At 31.3% G+C, this 17849-nt stretch overlaps 1 protein-coding gene across 3 annotated transcripts in view; it reads left to right on the top strand.

Annotated features, from left to right (window-relative positions):
- The window catches only part of LOC145256286 (metabotropic glutamate receptor 7-like), a 183166-nt gene that overhangs the window by 43764 nt on the left and 121553 nt on the right, over window positions 1-17849 (top strand). For 2 of the 3 annotated variants that reach the window (XR_013863963.1, XR_013863965.1), the window contains exon 6: window positions 496-575. Coding sequence is in view for 1 of the 3 variants with exons in the window: in XM_080114993.1 (XP_079971119.1) it covers window positions 496-520 (25 nt within the window). In the remaining 2 variants the exon portion in view is untranslated. Of the gene's footprint in view, window positions 1-495; window positions 4308-17849 lie in introns of those variants that run through there. The other variant, XM_080114993.1, reaches the window with a different exon arrangement.

Raw genomic sequence — 17849 nt, 5'->3', positions numbered from 1 at the left:
TTTCTTAGAACTGCACACCTGTGGAACTCTCTGCTGCTTGCCTGTTTCCCTCCTGACTTCAACTTGGATGTCTTCAAGTCCAACATAAACAAATTCCTGATGAACCGCCCCCTTAAGTAAGACACTTTATCAAATCTCCGATACTAACTATTACTACGATACTACCCCATTGATTACTGTACACACAATAACCCTTATCCCCGAGTGGCTTCTGGACCTTAATAAGTGGTGATCTCCATGTAAAAATAAAAAATTGTTGCCACAACTGGTAGAGGCTTAGAACTTACTACACTTGTTCCTCTCTTTAATGTAAATGCGATCGACAAACCCGACTAGCAGCAAAATTCTACCCCTTCACTGTAGAAGTCCTTACTCTACTCTAATAACTTCTTTTCTCGGACCACTTGATTTTGGAATTCTCTCCCGGCTTTTTTATTTAAAAAATCCTTAAATATCAATTGTAATTAATTCTTCTTTTTCTTTCGTTTTTGACAGCAAAACCAGAGCGAAACCAACCTGACGGTTCAAATAATGAAATTAGTCTGAGCGACAGAAGAGAAGAAGTAATTCCAAAGGTAATAGACGACGGGCATTAACAGCTTTTTGTTGGTTTTATCATTTTGTATGATGTACAGGTTAGTCCGAAACCCTCGTCATAAAATATAAACATGCGTTTGTCTAAGTCTAAAGGTAAATCTATTCAAATAGAAAGTAGCTAAAAGTTACATCAATAGTTCAACTACAACTTCGTAAAATATCACCAATTCATGGTGGTGTTTCATTTGTTTTTATACAAATCTCAGTATGTGACAGCGTTAATAAAAAGCAATAAATTAAATCCAGTGCATGCTCCTTTCTATTATTTTGTTTTACCGCTCGAAAGCGGACAATTTAAACCTAGGACAATTTAAACTTAGGACAATTTAAACTTAGGACAATTTAAACTTAGGACAATTTAAACTTAGGACAATTTAAACCTAGGACAATTTAAACCTAGGACAATTTAAACCTAGGACAATTTAAACTTAGGACATGTGTTTTGTATGGCTGCATTATTTGTTCCTCTAATATTGTTAAGTTTTTGATAAGAATAGCAAGACTTTCGCATCATTCTGTATATCATATAACCCAGAAAAGTTTGAAATCATAAAACTTTATCGTTAGTTTTCGACATCGTCCGTCATAAAAACAAAACTACTCCATACAACAACAACAACAAAAACAACAACAACAACAACAACAACAACAACAACAACAACAACAATAAAAAAATAAAAAAACAGCACATGCTTGGTCTCACCGAAACAGCAGAGGATGCGAGTAGGCTTGATTCTGACGTATAACGTCATCAATGAAAATTTAAATTTACTTGTTGAGGAGTTCATCACTCCAGTGTTAAATCGCAGTCTCTGTAAGCACCCGCAAAATATGAATTAATGTCGCTAGCTTCAATAAACATCGAGATCGTTTTCGATGGCTGTACATCTAAATAACATCATATGTGTGCCTATTTTATCTATAATTTTCATAAACGACATTCCTGATTCAATCGCGACCGAGATGGGTATATTTGTAGATGACCCGACGCTTTATTTTAGTGATAAATCTAACACATACATATCGAAAATAATGGCTGAACGATTAGAAAATGATCCTCAGTCCGTAGTAGAATGTGATCATACATAGATGATTAATATGACCGAGATAAAGCTCATTTCCTTTAACTACGATAACACTATTTTCCAATATACTTATTGTCGTGAGCAAGGCTTCCCTTCTTTAGAGTTCAACGGTCAAAATTCTTGACCTAACATTCAACGGAAACATAGATTAGTATAAATTTATAGAAGATATAGCTAGGTCTATTACAATGAACATGGGTTCCCACTACTGAGCCAGTAAACTTTCCACACCTTTCAGCATTCTATATTTCTAGAAAGCCATCATTCGCCCATGTGTGGAGTATTGTTGCCACAACCATTGACAGTAAAAGAAAGGGAGCATTTCTTGGTTGTAATTCTGCTCGAGGAGGTTTTAACAATGGCTTCTATATGCAGGTTTAAAGCAACCTTAAACAAACGATCAGATTGTATGTGAATGCAAATAGTTTCTCTTTACGTCATTCATATCGCATTTATTTTTTTGCTGTAAAGTTATATATATATATATATATATATATATATATATATATATATATATATATATATATTATTTTTGATATTGACCTACCAACCATGGAGGAAAGATTTCCGTAACAATTCTTTCGGTGCGATGATTAACCAATTTTCTGGATTCATAGTTTCGAAAATGTTCCTTCTTCGTCTAAAAGAATAGAGAGAAGAACTATTCAGTTGAATCCCAGTAATTAATGTCGATCCTCTACGCCTAAAATAAATATTAATTACTAACGCGCTTGTACTGGAAAAGTAATAGCCTGTCTTTTTAACTGTATTTCCAAATTAGCAAATTATATTATAATTAAAATCACTTCAAAAAACAAAACAAAAAAACAAAAAAAACAACATTGTTTGTCGTCTTGTTTTCAAATGATACTAATAAATTAGGCCGTGAATTCTTCCCGGATTTAACGCTTGGTTACTTTTATGTGTGTTATTATTGTAAATGTATTATCGTTCTCCAGTAACTTCCGATTGTTATGAAGTTGAAAGGAGAAATCTAGGAGACCGGAAACAATGCCGAGATAAGCGGTGAGATCATTTCCAAATGGTCCCCTATTACTGACCAAGTTCAACATCCCTTAATCAGTGATATAACGGAAATCGACCTGTCGACGTGATTATACACGACGATTATAGATGTGTTAAGGTTCTCCATTAAATGGAGCACTACAGCTTCCAGTTATCATCCAGGATAATCTTTCCCGATTTTTTACATTCTCTCTGCCGAAGTTATCCGTAAAGCTAAGAGTTTTTTTTTTAATCGTGGTTAGTGCCCCTCCCCTAGATCTGTCATGTTCTGACAATGCTCATACATATAAACAGGGAGATGTGTTTCCTCGCCATGCACAGACGGTCATACACTGTAGAGAGGCTGACCATAAACTGCACATGCACAAAACTGTGTTAGTACACATTACATAGTGCTGTGACCAGTTAAGGGAGGCCACCTGGGAAAAGTACAGTCTCTCTAAACAAACTCTATGTGAACTTCTATTGATGCTTGATATGGCGTCACTTGGCAAAGCGATAGATAACTACACACAGCAAGACAAACATATTTTAACATTGAAAAAAAATAAAATTACACATTTGTCTAAATAGAGAACACATTCCACTTACACAAAACATATATTTTGTGAACATTTTAAACTAAAACTAAATTTTAAATTCTTGTTGTTTCTTTTCGTATACAACTTTACATGAAAATACATTTAAAAACAAAACAGTTGTCGCCCTGTTCAGATTACACACAATACTAATAATTCAGTCAGCTGCTGTTTTTTTAATATTGTTGTTGAACGAAAAAGCATTCCACGCCGAAGTCGAGGAGATTGTGTTCTTTCGTTGCAGCTGTTTGTTAGATCTGCAAGAGTGTAGGTTCAGCCCAACGCTAAAAAAAAAGACAAAAAACAAAAAAAAAACCCTCAGCAATTGCATACAAAGTCGGGGAAGGTTTGGCCAAGAACACACAAAGAAATAGTGGTTGTACATGCGCGGAAACAATGTTATCTTCCTCGTTCCATGGATTTACGGTTTCGCGCATGTGACGTATTTGATTGTCATGTGCAGATGAAGAGACGATAAGACAACGGATCCTGATGTTAATTCCCCCTAGATAGACTTTCACCATAGCCTTGTTAGCCGGTTTGCGGCCCTAATGCCGCTGAGTGAAAGACATTTCCACCATGAGTGACTTTATCGAGAACCAGTCTTTCAGATTACATAGCTCTAACAATACAATGTTACCACCATCACTACTATGACGAGGAAGGGCTAACCTTAGGAAGCATCTGTTGTTTTTATTGACCGAATCAGATTTTTGCTCAACGTTCGTTTGAGTATATAGTGAATTACCTGTTATTTTCTTAAACGCAAAGGAATAACTATTTAGTCACATAGATATTGATACAGAAACACAATGAATATATTGAACATTATATTAAATATTGGACATTATTAAAAAAAAACAACAACAAAAAAAACTCAAACATTAAACAAACTAACAAGTAACTGACGACCTTAAAATAAACCAACTAACATTGTTTTCTCGTTAAAGTAATTCTATATTTTTATAGCGGCGATAATAAAATTAAAAACAAAAAAACAAAAACAAAAAAAACCCTGAAATTCTTGTTTGTTTTTTTTTTCTTTGTTGTTTTGTCTCCATTTCTTCTTTTTTTTTTTTTTACTAGTAGTGTCCTCTGTCATTATTCCAGAATGAATAATGGGCAATGTGTACTCTTGTTCACGACTCTTAATTCAATATAATAATTAAAAAAAAAAATTATTCTAAAATAAAGTATATGAAACCAGACCCCAACGTATTACGGTAAATATCCCATTATCACTAGATGACTATATCCTATATGAAATTACAGCATACACCAACTTGAGTGAGATAGCATTCCTTAGACCTCGGATTAATGAGAACGAACCCGGAATGACTTCAGTATTATGCGCGTATACTTGGCGTGTAGACCGCGAGGGAATTTGAAATAGACATTTGTCCACTAGGAAAAAAAATCGGAGGAATACAGGTTTGAACTAAAACTTGACGATACTAATTACGCACTTACTGCGTAATATAACACATTATTCAATTCGCCTTAGGACTGATTAATGAAAGCAACACGTTACTGGTCAAATTTGAGCAAAGAATGTCAGAATACTTTTGTTATATTCGAACCTATACTACAGTGTCTCCACAAAATTATGAGGACATGGTTACGAAGATATTAATGACAAGAAGGCCAATGCTGAAATTGAAACGAGGAAACGAAGTTCCCTGTATGCGGCGTAGTCTATTTCTTTTTACTGTGAATGAAGTTGATGGAATTATTTTTGGTACGATGGTTTAGGATAGCGACAGTTTTATCAATGAAGTGAGTGGCGATATAGTGGCGTCTAAAGGTGATTTCCCCCGTGATGCCCGGGATTGATTGTATGCTCTTAAGACTCAAAAGTTCTAATACTGAAATATATTATAAGAAAAGGAAATAGTTTTAATATGATTCGATGATATCCTCCCCCTCTCTCTCTTTCAAAAAAAAATCGGCTTTGGTTCCTTCTTGTCACGATGCGGATATTAAGAAAGGTTAGAACGATAAAGTGAATGATGTTATCTTAATCACCATAGTAGTACATCAGAAATGAGAGTAAAAAGTGGACAGTTTCATTTTACTTGATCCTTTAGTTCTCACATTCCATGAGCAATGATTCTGACAAATGGGGAAGACTTGCTGTTTTATCAGTTGGAATCTCCCCATCAACACTTATTGTTAGATAGTGTTTGATCTTAAAATAGTATTTATCTAGCTCCTTACATTCAGTAGTTTAATGCCTTGCCTGGAACGATTTTAAAAAAATAATTAGAAAGAAATAATGTGTGTAGGGCGAATAGCACCTTAATGTTATTGAGTTCGACTGATGGGTTGACGTTAATTTAGCTAAAAAAAAAAACAACAAAAAAACAAAAACAACAAAAAAACAAAAACAAAGAAACAAACAAAAAACAAACCCGTCTTTTACGTAGAGTCGCGTTAACATCTATCGTAAACTCCTATTCCGTGCCACCGTTGATACGGTTAGTTTTGTCCCCCATTTAAGCTATCCTCACCTCTCGTTTCTACCCGTTTCTGAAGATCTATATTTGCCTGATTCGTTCATGACCCTTTATATAACCCGACCATCGAAGATCCCAAAAAGATCATTGCATTAAAAATTTATTTACAAAATATATTTTAACGGTTAAAGCTATCGCACAATTAGATTATTTTCTAACACAGTAATGTACTTTTAGAAGAAAATGTATAATCAAAATAAAATTGCACTAAAGTAAATCATTTTAAGAGTAAACTGAAGGAATAAAAAATAATGTAAACATTAATTAATAAGGGAGGATTTTGGTGCCTATCTGGTGAAATATTTAGAAGAATTTGATCTTATATTCGTGTCAGATTTTTTAAAAACTTAATATTGTTAGATATTGAACATGTATATTCTTTCGTATATAATTTAGTTAGTTAAGCATAACAGAAAATGAAACAGCCGAATAGTTAACAGAAGACAATTTATTGTAGCCAGGTTGAAAATTGAGAATGCATTAAAATCATGACTCAAAGTGAGATAGCGTATATCAAAGGAGTTTGTTGTAAAAACACTCGAAGCGTATGGCATAGGTTGATAAGATATAACTGAGATTTTTTTCTCCCTTCCTTTTCTATATCTCCCTCTCTCTGGTTAGTGATTTGAAACGAAAATCACGTTGAATATATGATCTCTCTCTTCCATCAGTCTTGTGTCATTTTGAGTCTATAAACATGAAGCTTTAATTACAGAGCAGATATTATATCAGTCTGTAAGGATCAAGCAGATACGTGTACAAAAAGAACGACAAACAAGCAAGTTATTAATAAGTATTGTGCACATCAATGTTTCTGTAATGATTACGATAACTTGGCTGTGGCGTGTATGACATAATGTTGAGTATGTAACAATATGAGATTATTGGAACAAACAATAAATACTATAACAATCATAATAAATATATAATTACTAAATAAATAATAAATTTTGCATTGCACCATGAAGAATTATTTCAAAATATATCCTTTCTTTCAAAATTCCACTATTATTTGATTGATTTTCAGAATTATTCAAATTTAGTTTCAATCTGTTGAATTTCGAAAACTTATTTTTCCTTAAAACCTAATCGATTGCTTGATAACACGAGTTTTTAACATTAGACGGTTTCAGTTTTATTTTTAAATTATTTGAAAAATTATTTATCTATATATAAGTAACTTAACTTGAAATATTATATACTGATAAACACCAATCTTTGTTCATTAATTATTATTAAATTATAAGTGAAATTTTTTTCTGTTTGTACACTAATATTTATACAAGTTAGAAAAAAGCAATTCTTGCAAGGCTTGAAAATGGTTAAACAAAATGTCTTTTTATAAACTAAAAAATATAAGTACAAGATTTACTTTGAAATTTAGCAATTTCAAAATGCACCTTACAAAGTGTACTTTACAAAGTAAACGTTACAGAATATGTAACAACCTTACAAAGTGTACTTTACAAAGTAAACGTTACAGAATATGTAACAACATTACAAAGTGTACTTTACAAAGTAAACGTTACAGAATATGTAACAACATTACAAAGTGTACTTTACAAAGTAAACGTTACAGAATATGTAACAACATTACAAAGTGTACTTTACAAAGTAAACGTTACAGAATATGTAACAACATTACAAAGTAGGTAAAAACTTTAAAAAGTAAGTAAAAACTTCATAAAGAAAGTAAAAACTTCACAGAAAAGGTAAAAACATAAAAAATAAATAAAAAGCATTACAAAGTATGTAAGAATATTACAAAACAAGTAAAAATATAAAGTAGGTAAAAACATTACAAACTAGGTAAGAACATTACAAAGTAAGTAAAAATATTACAAAGAAGGAAAAACATTACAAAATACGTAAAACATTATAAAATAAACAAAAACATTACAAAATATGTAAAAACATCATAAAAAGACGAAAACAATATAAACTAGGTAAAACATTACAAAGAAGGAAAAACATTGTAAAATATGTAAAAACAAAAACATTACAAGATAGGTAAAAACATCAAAAAAAGGTAAAACATTAAAAATAAGCAAACACATAACCAGGTAGGGTAAAAATCTTACAAAATATGTAGAAACATGACAAAATAGGTAAAACATTACAAAGTAGGTAAAAAATACAACTGAACAAAATAGATAAAAACATTATCAAATAAGTAAAAACATTACTAAAATAGGTAAAAACATTACAAGATGGAAAAGCATTACAAAACAGGGAAACTATCATAAAATGGTAAAAAGATTACAAAGTAAAAAAACATTACAAGGTAAAAAGAAGAATTACAAAATAGTTAAAATATTACAATAAAAGAAAAGCATTACAAAACAGGGAAATTTATAATAAAAAAGATAAAAGCATTACAAAGTTGGTAAAAACACGACAAAGTAGGTAAAAACATGAAATAGGTAAAAATTTTGGAAAATAAGTAAAAACATAACAAAGTAGATAAAAAATTACGAAAAAAGTAAAAAACATTACAAAATAAGTAAAAGCATTACAAAATAGGTAAAAAAATACAAAATAAGTAAAAGCATTTTAAGTGTAAAAAATATATGTATTTATCATAAAGAATACAGGAGCCACTAAAGTGGTATGAGAGGAACGTGTCCGTAGCATGCGGTTAAACATGGTATGAATGTCTCCATTTAGGACTGGTTGATTCCACTTAGTTCTGATATAGGGGTGATTTTGTACCCCACAACCTCCCGAGCTTTTCATTCCTCTGGAATGGTCGTATAGCTCTTTTTCCTGGGGTCGATCTCTATCGGGTCGGCCGTTTTCCTTTTTCTGGAGGACCAGCGTTTTCGGCTGCCTGTGGTGTTATGCGTCATATATATGGTCCATTACTTCTTCTTGTTCAGCAGGCAGTTGTCTTCCATTATTTGTGATACCTTTCCGAATTTGGTTTAAATGTTTCTTGTGTGTAAATCTTGGATCTTCGATAATGTAGACCATCTGTCTGACCCTTTTCTGGATCTTTCCTAGTTACCACATCGTACTATTATTTTTGTGTACCTGGAAAAATACCTTTTCACCAGTTAAATACCTCTTTTTAGGAACTATAGTATTTGGCGGTTTCACCTGTTTTGGCAAAAGTTTATCGAAGACCGGCCTAATTTTCATCGCAAACATTAACTCTGCCGGCGACATCTTCGATGGAGTCTTTTCATTTGGCGTAATTCGGTAAACTTGTAAAAACTCTTGTAACGCCTTTTCTTTAGCCTTCTTCAGAGCTCTTTTTAGCGTGTCTACAAACCTCTCTGCCTGACCGTTCGAACTGGGATGATAGGTTGGCGTCGTTATGTGGTTAACCTGGAAATCCTCGCAGAAACTTTTAAAATCTGCTTAAGTGAATTGTGTGCCATTGTGACACTAGAAATCAATCACACCAATTCGTGAAGAGCAGTGATTGTAAAAGCCGTCGTTGGATTTTTACATCAAAATATCTCAGACCATTTGGAAAAACTGTTTACCACTATTAAATAATAGTTTCCATACAGTGGACCTGCGTAATCTACGTGTATTCTTTACCATGGGTGGTCCGCTTTAAGCTACGGGCTAAATTGCATTGGGGCGCTTTTGCAGTCAATTCGCATTCCTTACACGACTTTACCGTGCCTTCTATATCAGTGTCCATACTCTTCCAGTAAACGTAGAACCTCATGAGACTCTGTATTCGCGTAGCCCCAGGGTGCCCCAGGGTGCCCCAGGGTGCCCCGTATGGAAATCCTTAAGAATTTTCTTTTGTAGTGTAGCTGGAATTACTACTCTTTCTCGGCACAACAGTACCTCATTGCACATAGAATAAGCTTCCGCCGCCGATTCATCTAATTTAATTTTTTGTTTCGTTTCTTTGATGAAACCGTCTTCTTCAGTTTCCCTTATTATATCATCCAAAGTGACTGGTAGTTCCTTGATTGTTTTACATAGTATTTGTGTATAGTCCTTTCCCCTTTGTAGTGACGCTATTATTGTGTCTTCCAGCGGTTCCCTTGATTTCGGGATTAATCGCGACAATCCGTCTACGTGACAACTTCGCAGATGTAAGAAATTTCATACTGAAGTCGTAATTCAGTAGAATGGTCGCTCATCCTTGCAGTCTGTTGGCTGTGTAAGTTGGCAGACCTTTTTAGAGCCAAAGATGGTTATAAGCGGCTTATGGTCAGTTTGTAATTTTAATTTACGACCGTGTAAAAATCGGTGGAATTTTGTAACACCGAATATGATTTCCAGTGCTTCCTTTTTGATTTGGGAGTAATTCTTCTCGGCAGGCAGTAAAGTTCTTGATGCATGGGCGATCGGCTTGGTGGACCATCAGGCATCTTGTGTAGAATTCACGCCCCGATCCCATAAGAACTTGCGTCAGTTGCGACAATAATCTCTTGTTTCGGATTGAAATGAGTCAGGGATAAATCTGACGTTAATACATCTTTTAATTTCTTAAACGCTGCCTGGCACACAGGCGTCCAGTCCTATTTTTTGTCCTTTTTTAATAGAACGCACACTTTTAGCTTTTTGTCGTTTTTTTAGTGACACTACCTCACCCTCAAAAATTATTTTTTCACCAGTTACCGATCTTGCGACTTTATTCGTCTTTGTATACGTGAGCTTTCCTTCCACGTGTGAAAATTTGTAATTGATAAATCCGACCCTGAATCGAGCTGCAGTTTTACTTCTTTATTTCTGATTCTCACCGTAACATATTTCCTTATGCTCTCTGTTGGTGAAGGGTCCATTTTTGCAGTTTTTACGTAGCTCTTTTTGCTACTTTTGCTCTGCAATATGAGGCCTTGTGTCCTGCTCGCTTGCATAGGTCACATGTTATTTTCCTTTGGTACTGACATGCATTGTACCCATGAGGTCCTCCCCATTTGCTACAAGGCGTCCTAGGATTTTGTCTATCCTGATAATTTTGTGAAGGGTTCTTTTTGCCTTTTCGTTGGTAATTGCTGGTGGGCGGGTATCCTTTATTTTTTAAGCATATTTTTTTAATGTGTGCGATACCTGCTTCTTCTATGTTTCGGGAATCTTGCTTCATTGCCACGAACCGCAGACAATCTTCAGCCAGTTTCTGAAGCGTCAAATCAGGTTCTAATTCCAATTTATTTAGAACACGATGTCTTATATCGGCGTCTTTTGTGACTATCAAACTTTGTGTAAATATTAAGCATTTGAAATTGTCCGCCGTTAATGACGACAACTTGAAATCGTCACAGTGCTTATTAACTATAGACGCAAATGTCGTATAGTCCTGACTCTCCTTATGTGTAAGATTCATGCAGTTCCCTCTTTTATGAAAAAGGCTTCTTTTTGGACAGTATAATGTCAAACGACAATTCCTTGGCTTTTCTTGGTAAAATATAGTCCACGAATTTGTTATGTTCGAATGTACCTACCTTCCGTAGCAATAAACGAACCTTCTTTTGATCCGTCCATGCACTGCAATCAATCTTAAAATGTCTTCAAATCTTCTGAAATATGCCTCAAACGTTAGGTCTTCCTCGGGAGCATAGTGAAATGTATCAATAGCTGATGAGATCGCATTTTGGGAAAAAGCCGTGTTGGTTTCTTCTCCGCTGTCCTTATTCATTAACACTGGCGTTATCTATTTTTTTTTTATCTGACTGGTTTTGTTGCTCTAAATGTAATTTTTTCAATTCCAATATTTTTTCATTCATTTCTTTCCTTTCTCTTTCCTGTTTTTCCTCGAATAATTTTATTAATTCTAACTGCTTTTCCAATATTTGTTCGTTCATTTCTTTCTTTCTTTGTCTTGTTTTTCCTCGAAATATTTTATTAAATTTAACTGTTTCTCTCCGTTTTGTTTCCGTATTGCCAAATGCTCTTCTAGGAACCTTTTTTGAAGTTCTAATTATTAACTTTGTTGGAATTTCACCATTTCCAAAATTTGTTCTGCAAAATCTTCCATTTTTTTGGGGACGGTATATGGCAGAATTAGTTTTTTTTTCAGAAACAAGACAATTCGTTGATTTACTTTTCCCATAGTACCAACTCTATAGAAAAAAAAAACTTTACAAAATTCGTATCTTTTAACAAATATTTCTTTCATATATTTATTTCCTCGTGTGGCAATTTTTTCTGAGAAAATAATTCGGCGTTTGCATTTATACAGAAAGCAGTAGATTTCGTTTATCATCATTCAATTTTCGTAACGTGTAGGTACTGGGTTCAATTCCTTGTTGATCCTACACCTTTTACTTTTCTCTTTTTTCCTTAAAAAGAAAAAGTTACTTATGTATGAAAGAGAGTTTATAGCATTTATTTACTATTGGCTATTCCTTTCGATATCTGTGCGAAAAAGAATGTCCTTCACTTGTTAACACTTTGTTTGTCGTGCATAGCGAAATCGTTTTTTCTTCTTCGACGTGCAGTCGCGTCGACCAGTGAAAAGTTTATTTTAATCGGATTAAAATTCGACGTATTTTTTAATTCGTGCAAATACTCGCTTTAGCCAATAAAATAAAATATGCTATCATTTATTTAGCAGGTGTTATGTTTTCTTTTTCCAACGCCTTTTTAACCATAAGACGTATTAGCAAGACATGCTTTTTAGAATGACAAAGTCTTTTTTCAACATTACTTTTCATAGGGATAGAAACAAGTTTTTTTGTACTTACTGAAAACTTGATCTCGTTAATTCTGAAGTAATAATTCTCCACGCAATTATGAGTTCCGTTTCAACTCGTAGTTGCGTTCTCGTTTAGTAGCCATTTTAACAGCAAGATAAGGCTTTTGACGACGTCTTTGTTAAAAAACCTTTTTTCGGCAAGAATTATTGTCATTTTTTTGAAGTGGTCTTTATCCCGTGTTTGTGGATTTTTACGCTCGAATGTTGGTTTTTCCCAACGTAGACAAGTAGTTTTTCCCGTTCTTCACCGAACTTTTGAAAAATAAATACTCTAGAAGGTTCAAATTTCCTCCGAGTGTAGGAAAAATATTTCGAATATCCGCGTGTGTTCTTTTTTTCTTGCATCCTTTTGGTCGTCAAATGCTGTCTTCCAATGACTGTTTTTTAGAGTGAATTCGTTGCCCGAATATTCGTTATTCAGTTGTTGTTAGCAATTATTGTAGATTGATCCAGGAAGTTCTTGAATCATCCTCGTCAGCCAGTTGTTGTAGACCCGTGCCAAGGGTTATAAATGAAAGAAACCACAAGTAGTGTAAAGTTTATAAAATATAATATGCATTTATCATAAAGAATACAGGAGCCACTAAAGTGGTATGAGAGTAAGGTGTTCGTAGCATGCGGTAACGTGTTCGTAGCATGCGGTTAAACATGGTATGAATGTCTCTATTTAGTCTCTGAAACCATTAGTATTCATAGGACTGGTTGATTCCACTTAGTTCTCAAATAGGGGTGATTTGTACCCCACAACAATGACAAAATCGGTAAAAGATTACAAAGTAAGTAAAAACAATACAAAGTAGGTAAAAGCATTACAAATATGTAAAAACACATCAAAATATGTAAAAACATTAATAAGTTTGTAAAAAGATTACAAAGTAGGTAAAAAATATTACAAAGTAGGGAAAAACTTGGTGAAGACTTTACAGAGTAAAATATACATTAGAATTAAATAAAAACATTACAAAGTAGGTAAAAAGTTTCCAAAGTAAATAAAAGCATAGGAAAATCATAAAAAATTGTTAAAAATATTACAAATATGTAAAAGCATTATAAATTAGGTAAAAACTTTATAAAGTATGGAAGACCAGTACAAAGTGGGTAAACGCATTACAAGGAAGATAAAAACATCACAAAGAAAAAAAACACTTTTAAAACTTTGTAAAAACTTCAGAAAATTTGTAAAGGCATTAAAAAAATAGGTAAAATCATTACAAAATCAGCAAAACTTAACAAAGTAGGTAAAAACATTACAAACCAAGTAAAAACATTACAAAATAGGTAAAAACATTAAAAAGTATGTAAATACTTTGCTCAGTATGTAAAAATATTAAACATTAGGCAAAAGCGTTACAAAATATTTTAAAACATTAATAAAAAGTAGAAAGAAGCATTACTAAATAAGTAGAAAACATTACAAAATGAATAAAATCATTACCAAGTAAATAAAACATTACAAAGTAATTAAATGTATTACAAAATAGGTAAAAAAAATTTCAAAATATGTAAAAGTATTATTAAGTAGGTAAAAACATTACACTGTAAGTAAAAGCGTTATAAAAAAGGTAAAAATATTGCAAAGTAAGTAAAACACTACAAAATCGGTATAAAATTACAAATTAGGTAAAAAACATTAAAAAGAACGTGAAGACATCACAACGTAGGCAAAATGCATTACAAAATAGGTAAAAACATTACAAAGTATGTAAAAACACTATGAAGTAGGAAATATCATTACAAATAGTTAAAACATTACAATGTAAGTAAAAAGATACAAAGTAGATAAAAACATCAAAAAGTACGTAAAACATTACAAAGGAGGTAAATACATTACAAAGTATGTAAAAACATTACAAAGTGTGTAAAAACATTACAAAGTAAGTAAAAGCATTACAAAGTAGGTAAAAATGTACTAAGCAAGTAAAAAGATCAAAAAGTAGATAGATACATTACAAATATTTTCAAAAATTACAAAGTAGATAAAAATGTCACAGGGAAGGTAAAAATATTATAAAGAAAAAAAAAACTTTACAAAATTGGGAAAAAACCTTACACTATAAAATAGGTAAAAGCATTACAAAATAGGAAAAACTTTATAACGTTAGTAAAAACATTACAAAGTAAGCAAAAACTTTAAAAACTAAGCAAACACATTACATAGGAGGTAGAAATGTTACAACATTAGTAAAAGCATTACAAAATAGGTGAAAAGTTAACAAAGTGTGCAAATATGTTACTAAGTATGTAAAAGCATTACACAGAAGGTAAAAAAGCGTTACAAAATAAGTAAAAACATTATAAACAAAGTAAAAACATTACAAAGTAGATAAAAGCGTTAGAAAATAATCAAAAATCGGTAAAATAGGTAAAAACATTACAAAGTAAACAAAAACATGACAAAATTAATAAAAACATTACAAAGTAGATCAGAGCATTACAAAATGAGCAAAAACATTACAAAATAAGTAAAAAAAATTACAAAATAGGTAAAAACATTACAAAATAGGTAAATACATTACAAAGTAAAAGAAAATGACAAAATTAATGAAAACATTACAAAGTAAGTAATACATTACAAAATAGGGAAAAAGCATTTTTAAGTTTGAAAAAACATTACATTGAAAGTAAAGCATTACAAAAAAGTAAAAATATTGCAATGTAGTTAAAGACATTACAAAATCAGTAAAACATTAAAAAGTAGGTAAAAGCATTTCAAAGAACGTAAAAAGATTACACCATAAGAAATGTATTACAAAATAGGTTAAACATTACAAAGTAGGTAAAACATTATAAAGTAGGAAATGTCATTACAAAATAATAAAAATATTACAAAGTCAGGAAAAAAATTATAAATGATGGTAAAAACATTACAATGAAGGTAAAACCTTTACAAAATAGGCAACACATTACAAAGTAAGTAAAAACATTACAAATTAGGTAGAATCATTACAAAGTATGTAAATAAATTACAATGTATGTAAAAACATTACAGAATAGGTAAAACATTACAAAGTAGGTAAACACATTACAATATAGGTAAAAGCATTACAAGGTAGGTAAAACATTACAAAATAGGTAAATACATCAGAAAGTAGGTAAAAATATTAAAAAGTTGGTAAAAAATTCAAACTAGGTAAATACATTACAAAGTAGGTAAAAGCATGACAAAGTAGGTAAAATTTTTCCAAAGTAAGTAAAAGTATTACAAACTAGGTAAAAACATTAAAACGTTGGTACAAACATTACAAAGTTGGTACAAACATTACAAAGTATGTAAAAGTATTACAAAATAGGTAAACACTTTACAAAGTATGTAAATACAATACAATGTAGGGAAAACCATTACTAGTAGGTAAAAGCATTACAAAATAGGTTGAAACGTTACAAAGTAACTAATAACATTACACAGCAGGAAAAAGCAGCAGAAAATAGGTAAAAACATTACAAAGTAAAAACATTACAAAATTAATAAAAAAACATTATAAAGTAAGTAAACGCATTACAAAATAAGTAAAAAATTATAAAATGTGTAAGAGAATTTAAAGTAAAAACATTACATTTTAAGTATATACGTTACAAATAAGGTAAAACGATTGCAAAGAACGTAAAGACATAACAAGGTTATAAACAAATAAATACATTACAAAATAGGTAAAAACATTAGAAAGTAAGAAATATAATTACAAAATAGTTAAAAACATTAAAAGTGGGTAAAATAATTATAAAGTATGGTAATACCATTACAGTCGGTAGAAGCATTACAAAGTAGGTACATACATTACAAAGTGTGTAAAAACCTAACAAAATAAATACATTACAAAGAAGGTCAAAACATTACAAAGTTAGTAAATTTCAGACTAGGTAAAAACATTACAAAGTTGATAAGAACATTACAAAGTAGGTAAAACGTGACAAATATGTAAAAACATTACAAAATATATAAAAACATTATAAATTTTGTAAAAACATAACAAAGTAGGTAAAAATATTACAAAGTTGGTTAAAACTTTGCAAAGTAAAGAAATACATTACAAAGTAAAAACATTACAAAAATCTAAAAACTTTCCAAATAGGTAAATGTATTACAAAATAGGTAAAAAATATTAAAAAGTTTGTACAAACTTTACAAGATACGTAAAAGCATTAACGAATAGGTACATACATTACGAAGTAAGTAAAAGCAGTACAAAATAGGTAATTGTTGTGGTGTACAAATCACCCTTATTTCAGAACTAATTGAAATTAACTAGTCCTGTGAATACCACTGGTTTCAGAGACAAAATGGAGACATTCATACCATGTTTAACCGCATACTACGAACACGTTCCTCTCATACGACTTTAGTGGCTCTTGTATTCTTTATGATAAATACATATTATATTTTATACACTTTACACTACTTGTGGTTTCTTTCATTTGTTACCCCTAGAACGGGTCTGCAACAGTAAATAGATAATTAAGTAGGGAAAAACATTACAATTAGGTAAAATCATTACAAAATAGTTAAAAACATTACAAAGTAGATAAAAACATTACACAGTAGGTAAAAAACTTAAAACGTATATAAAAGCATCACAAAATAGGGAAACGCTTTACAAAGTAGGTAAAAACATTACAAAATTGATCAAAAAATTACAAAGCAGGTAAAAACATTACAAAGTAGGTAAAAACATTACAAAGTAGGTAAAAGCATAAGAAAATACGTAAAAACATGTCGAACTTGTATATACTTTACAAATCAGACAAATATATTACAAATTAGAGAAATAGAATTATCGAATAGTTAAAAACATTACAACGTAGGTAAACATATTACACCACAGATATAAGTAGTACAAAGTACCTAAACCTATTACAAAATATTTAAAAACATTACAAAGCCGGTAAAAACATTACAAAGTAGGTAAAAACATTACAAAGTAGGTAAAAACATTACGAAGAAAGTAAAAGCATTATAAAGTAGGTTAATAAATAAATAAAAAAGTAACAGACTCACAAAATAGGTAAAAAGTGTACTAAGCAGGTAAAAAGTTTAAAAAGTAGGTAGATACATTAAACATACATACAAAATATTACAAAGTAGGTAAAACATTACAAGATAAGTAAAAATATTACAAACAAGAAAAAACTTTACAAAGTTGGTAAATATATTACAAAATAAGTAAAAGCATCACAAAGTAGGTTAATCTTTACAAACAAGGTAAGAACATTACAAAGTCAGTAAAAACATTACGAAGTAGGTAAAAACATTACAAACTAAGCAAAAACATTATATAGTAGGTAGAAATATTACAACATTAGTAAAAGCATTACAAAATAGGTAAAAACATTACAAAGTATGTAAATACGTTACTAAGTATGTATACAACTATATAGAAGGTAA

This window comes from Euprymna scolopes, chromosome 3, assembly GCF_053919585.1.
Source record: "Euprymna scolopes isolate OS-2025 chromosome 3, ASM5391958v1, whole genome shotgun sequence".
Lineage (NCBI taxonomy): Eukaryota > Metazoa > Mollusca > Cephalopoda > Sepiida > Sepiolidae > Euprymna > Euprymna scolopes.
The sequence above is the reverse complement of the archived record's forward strand: the minus strand, read 5'-3'. Positions and strand labels throughout refer to the sequence as shown.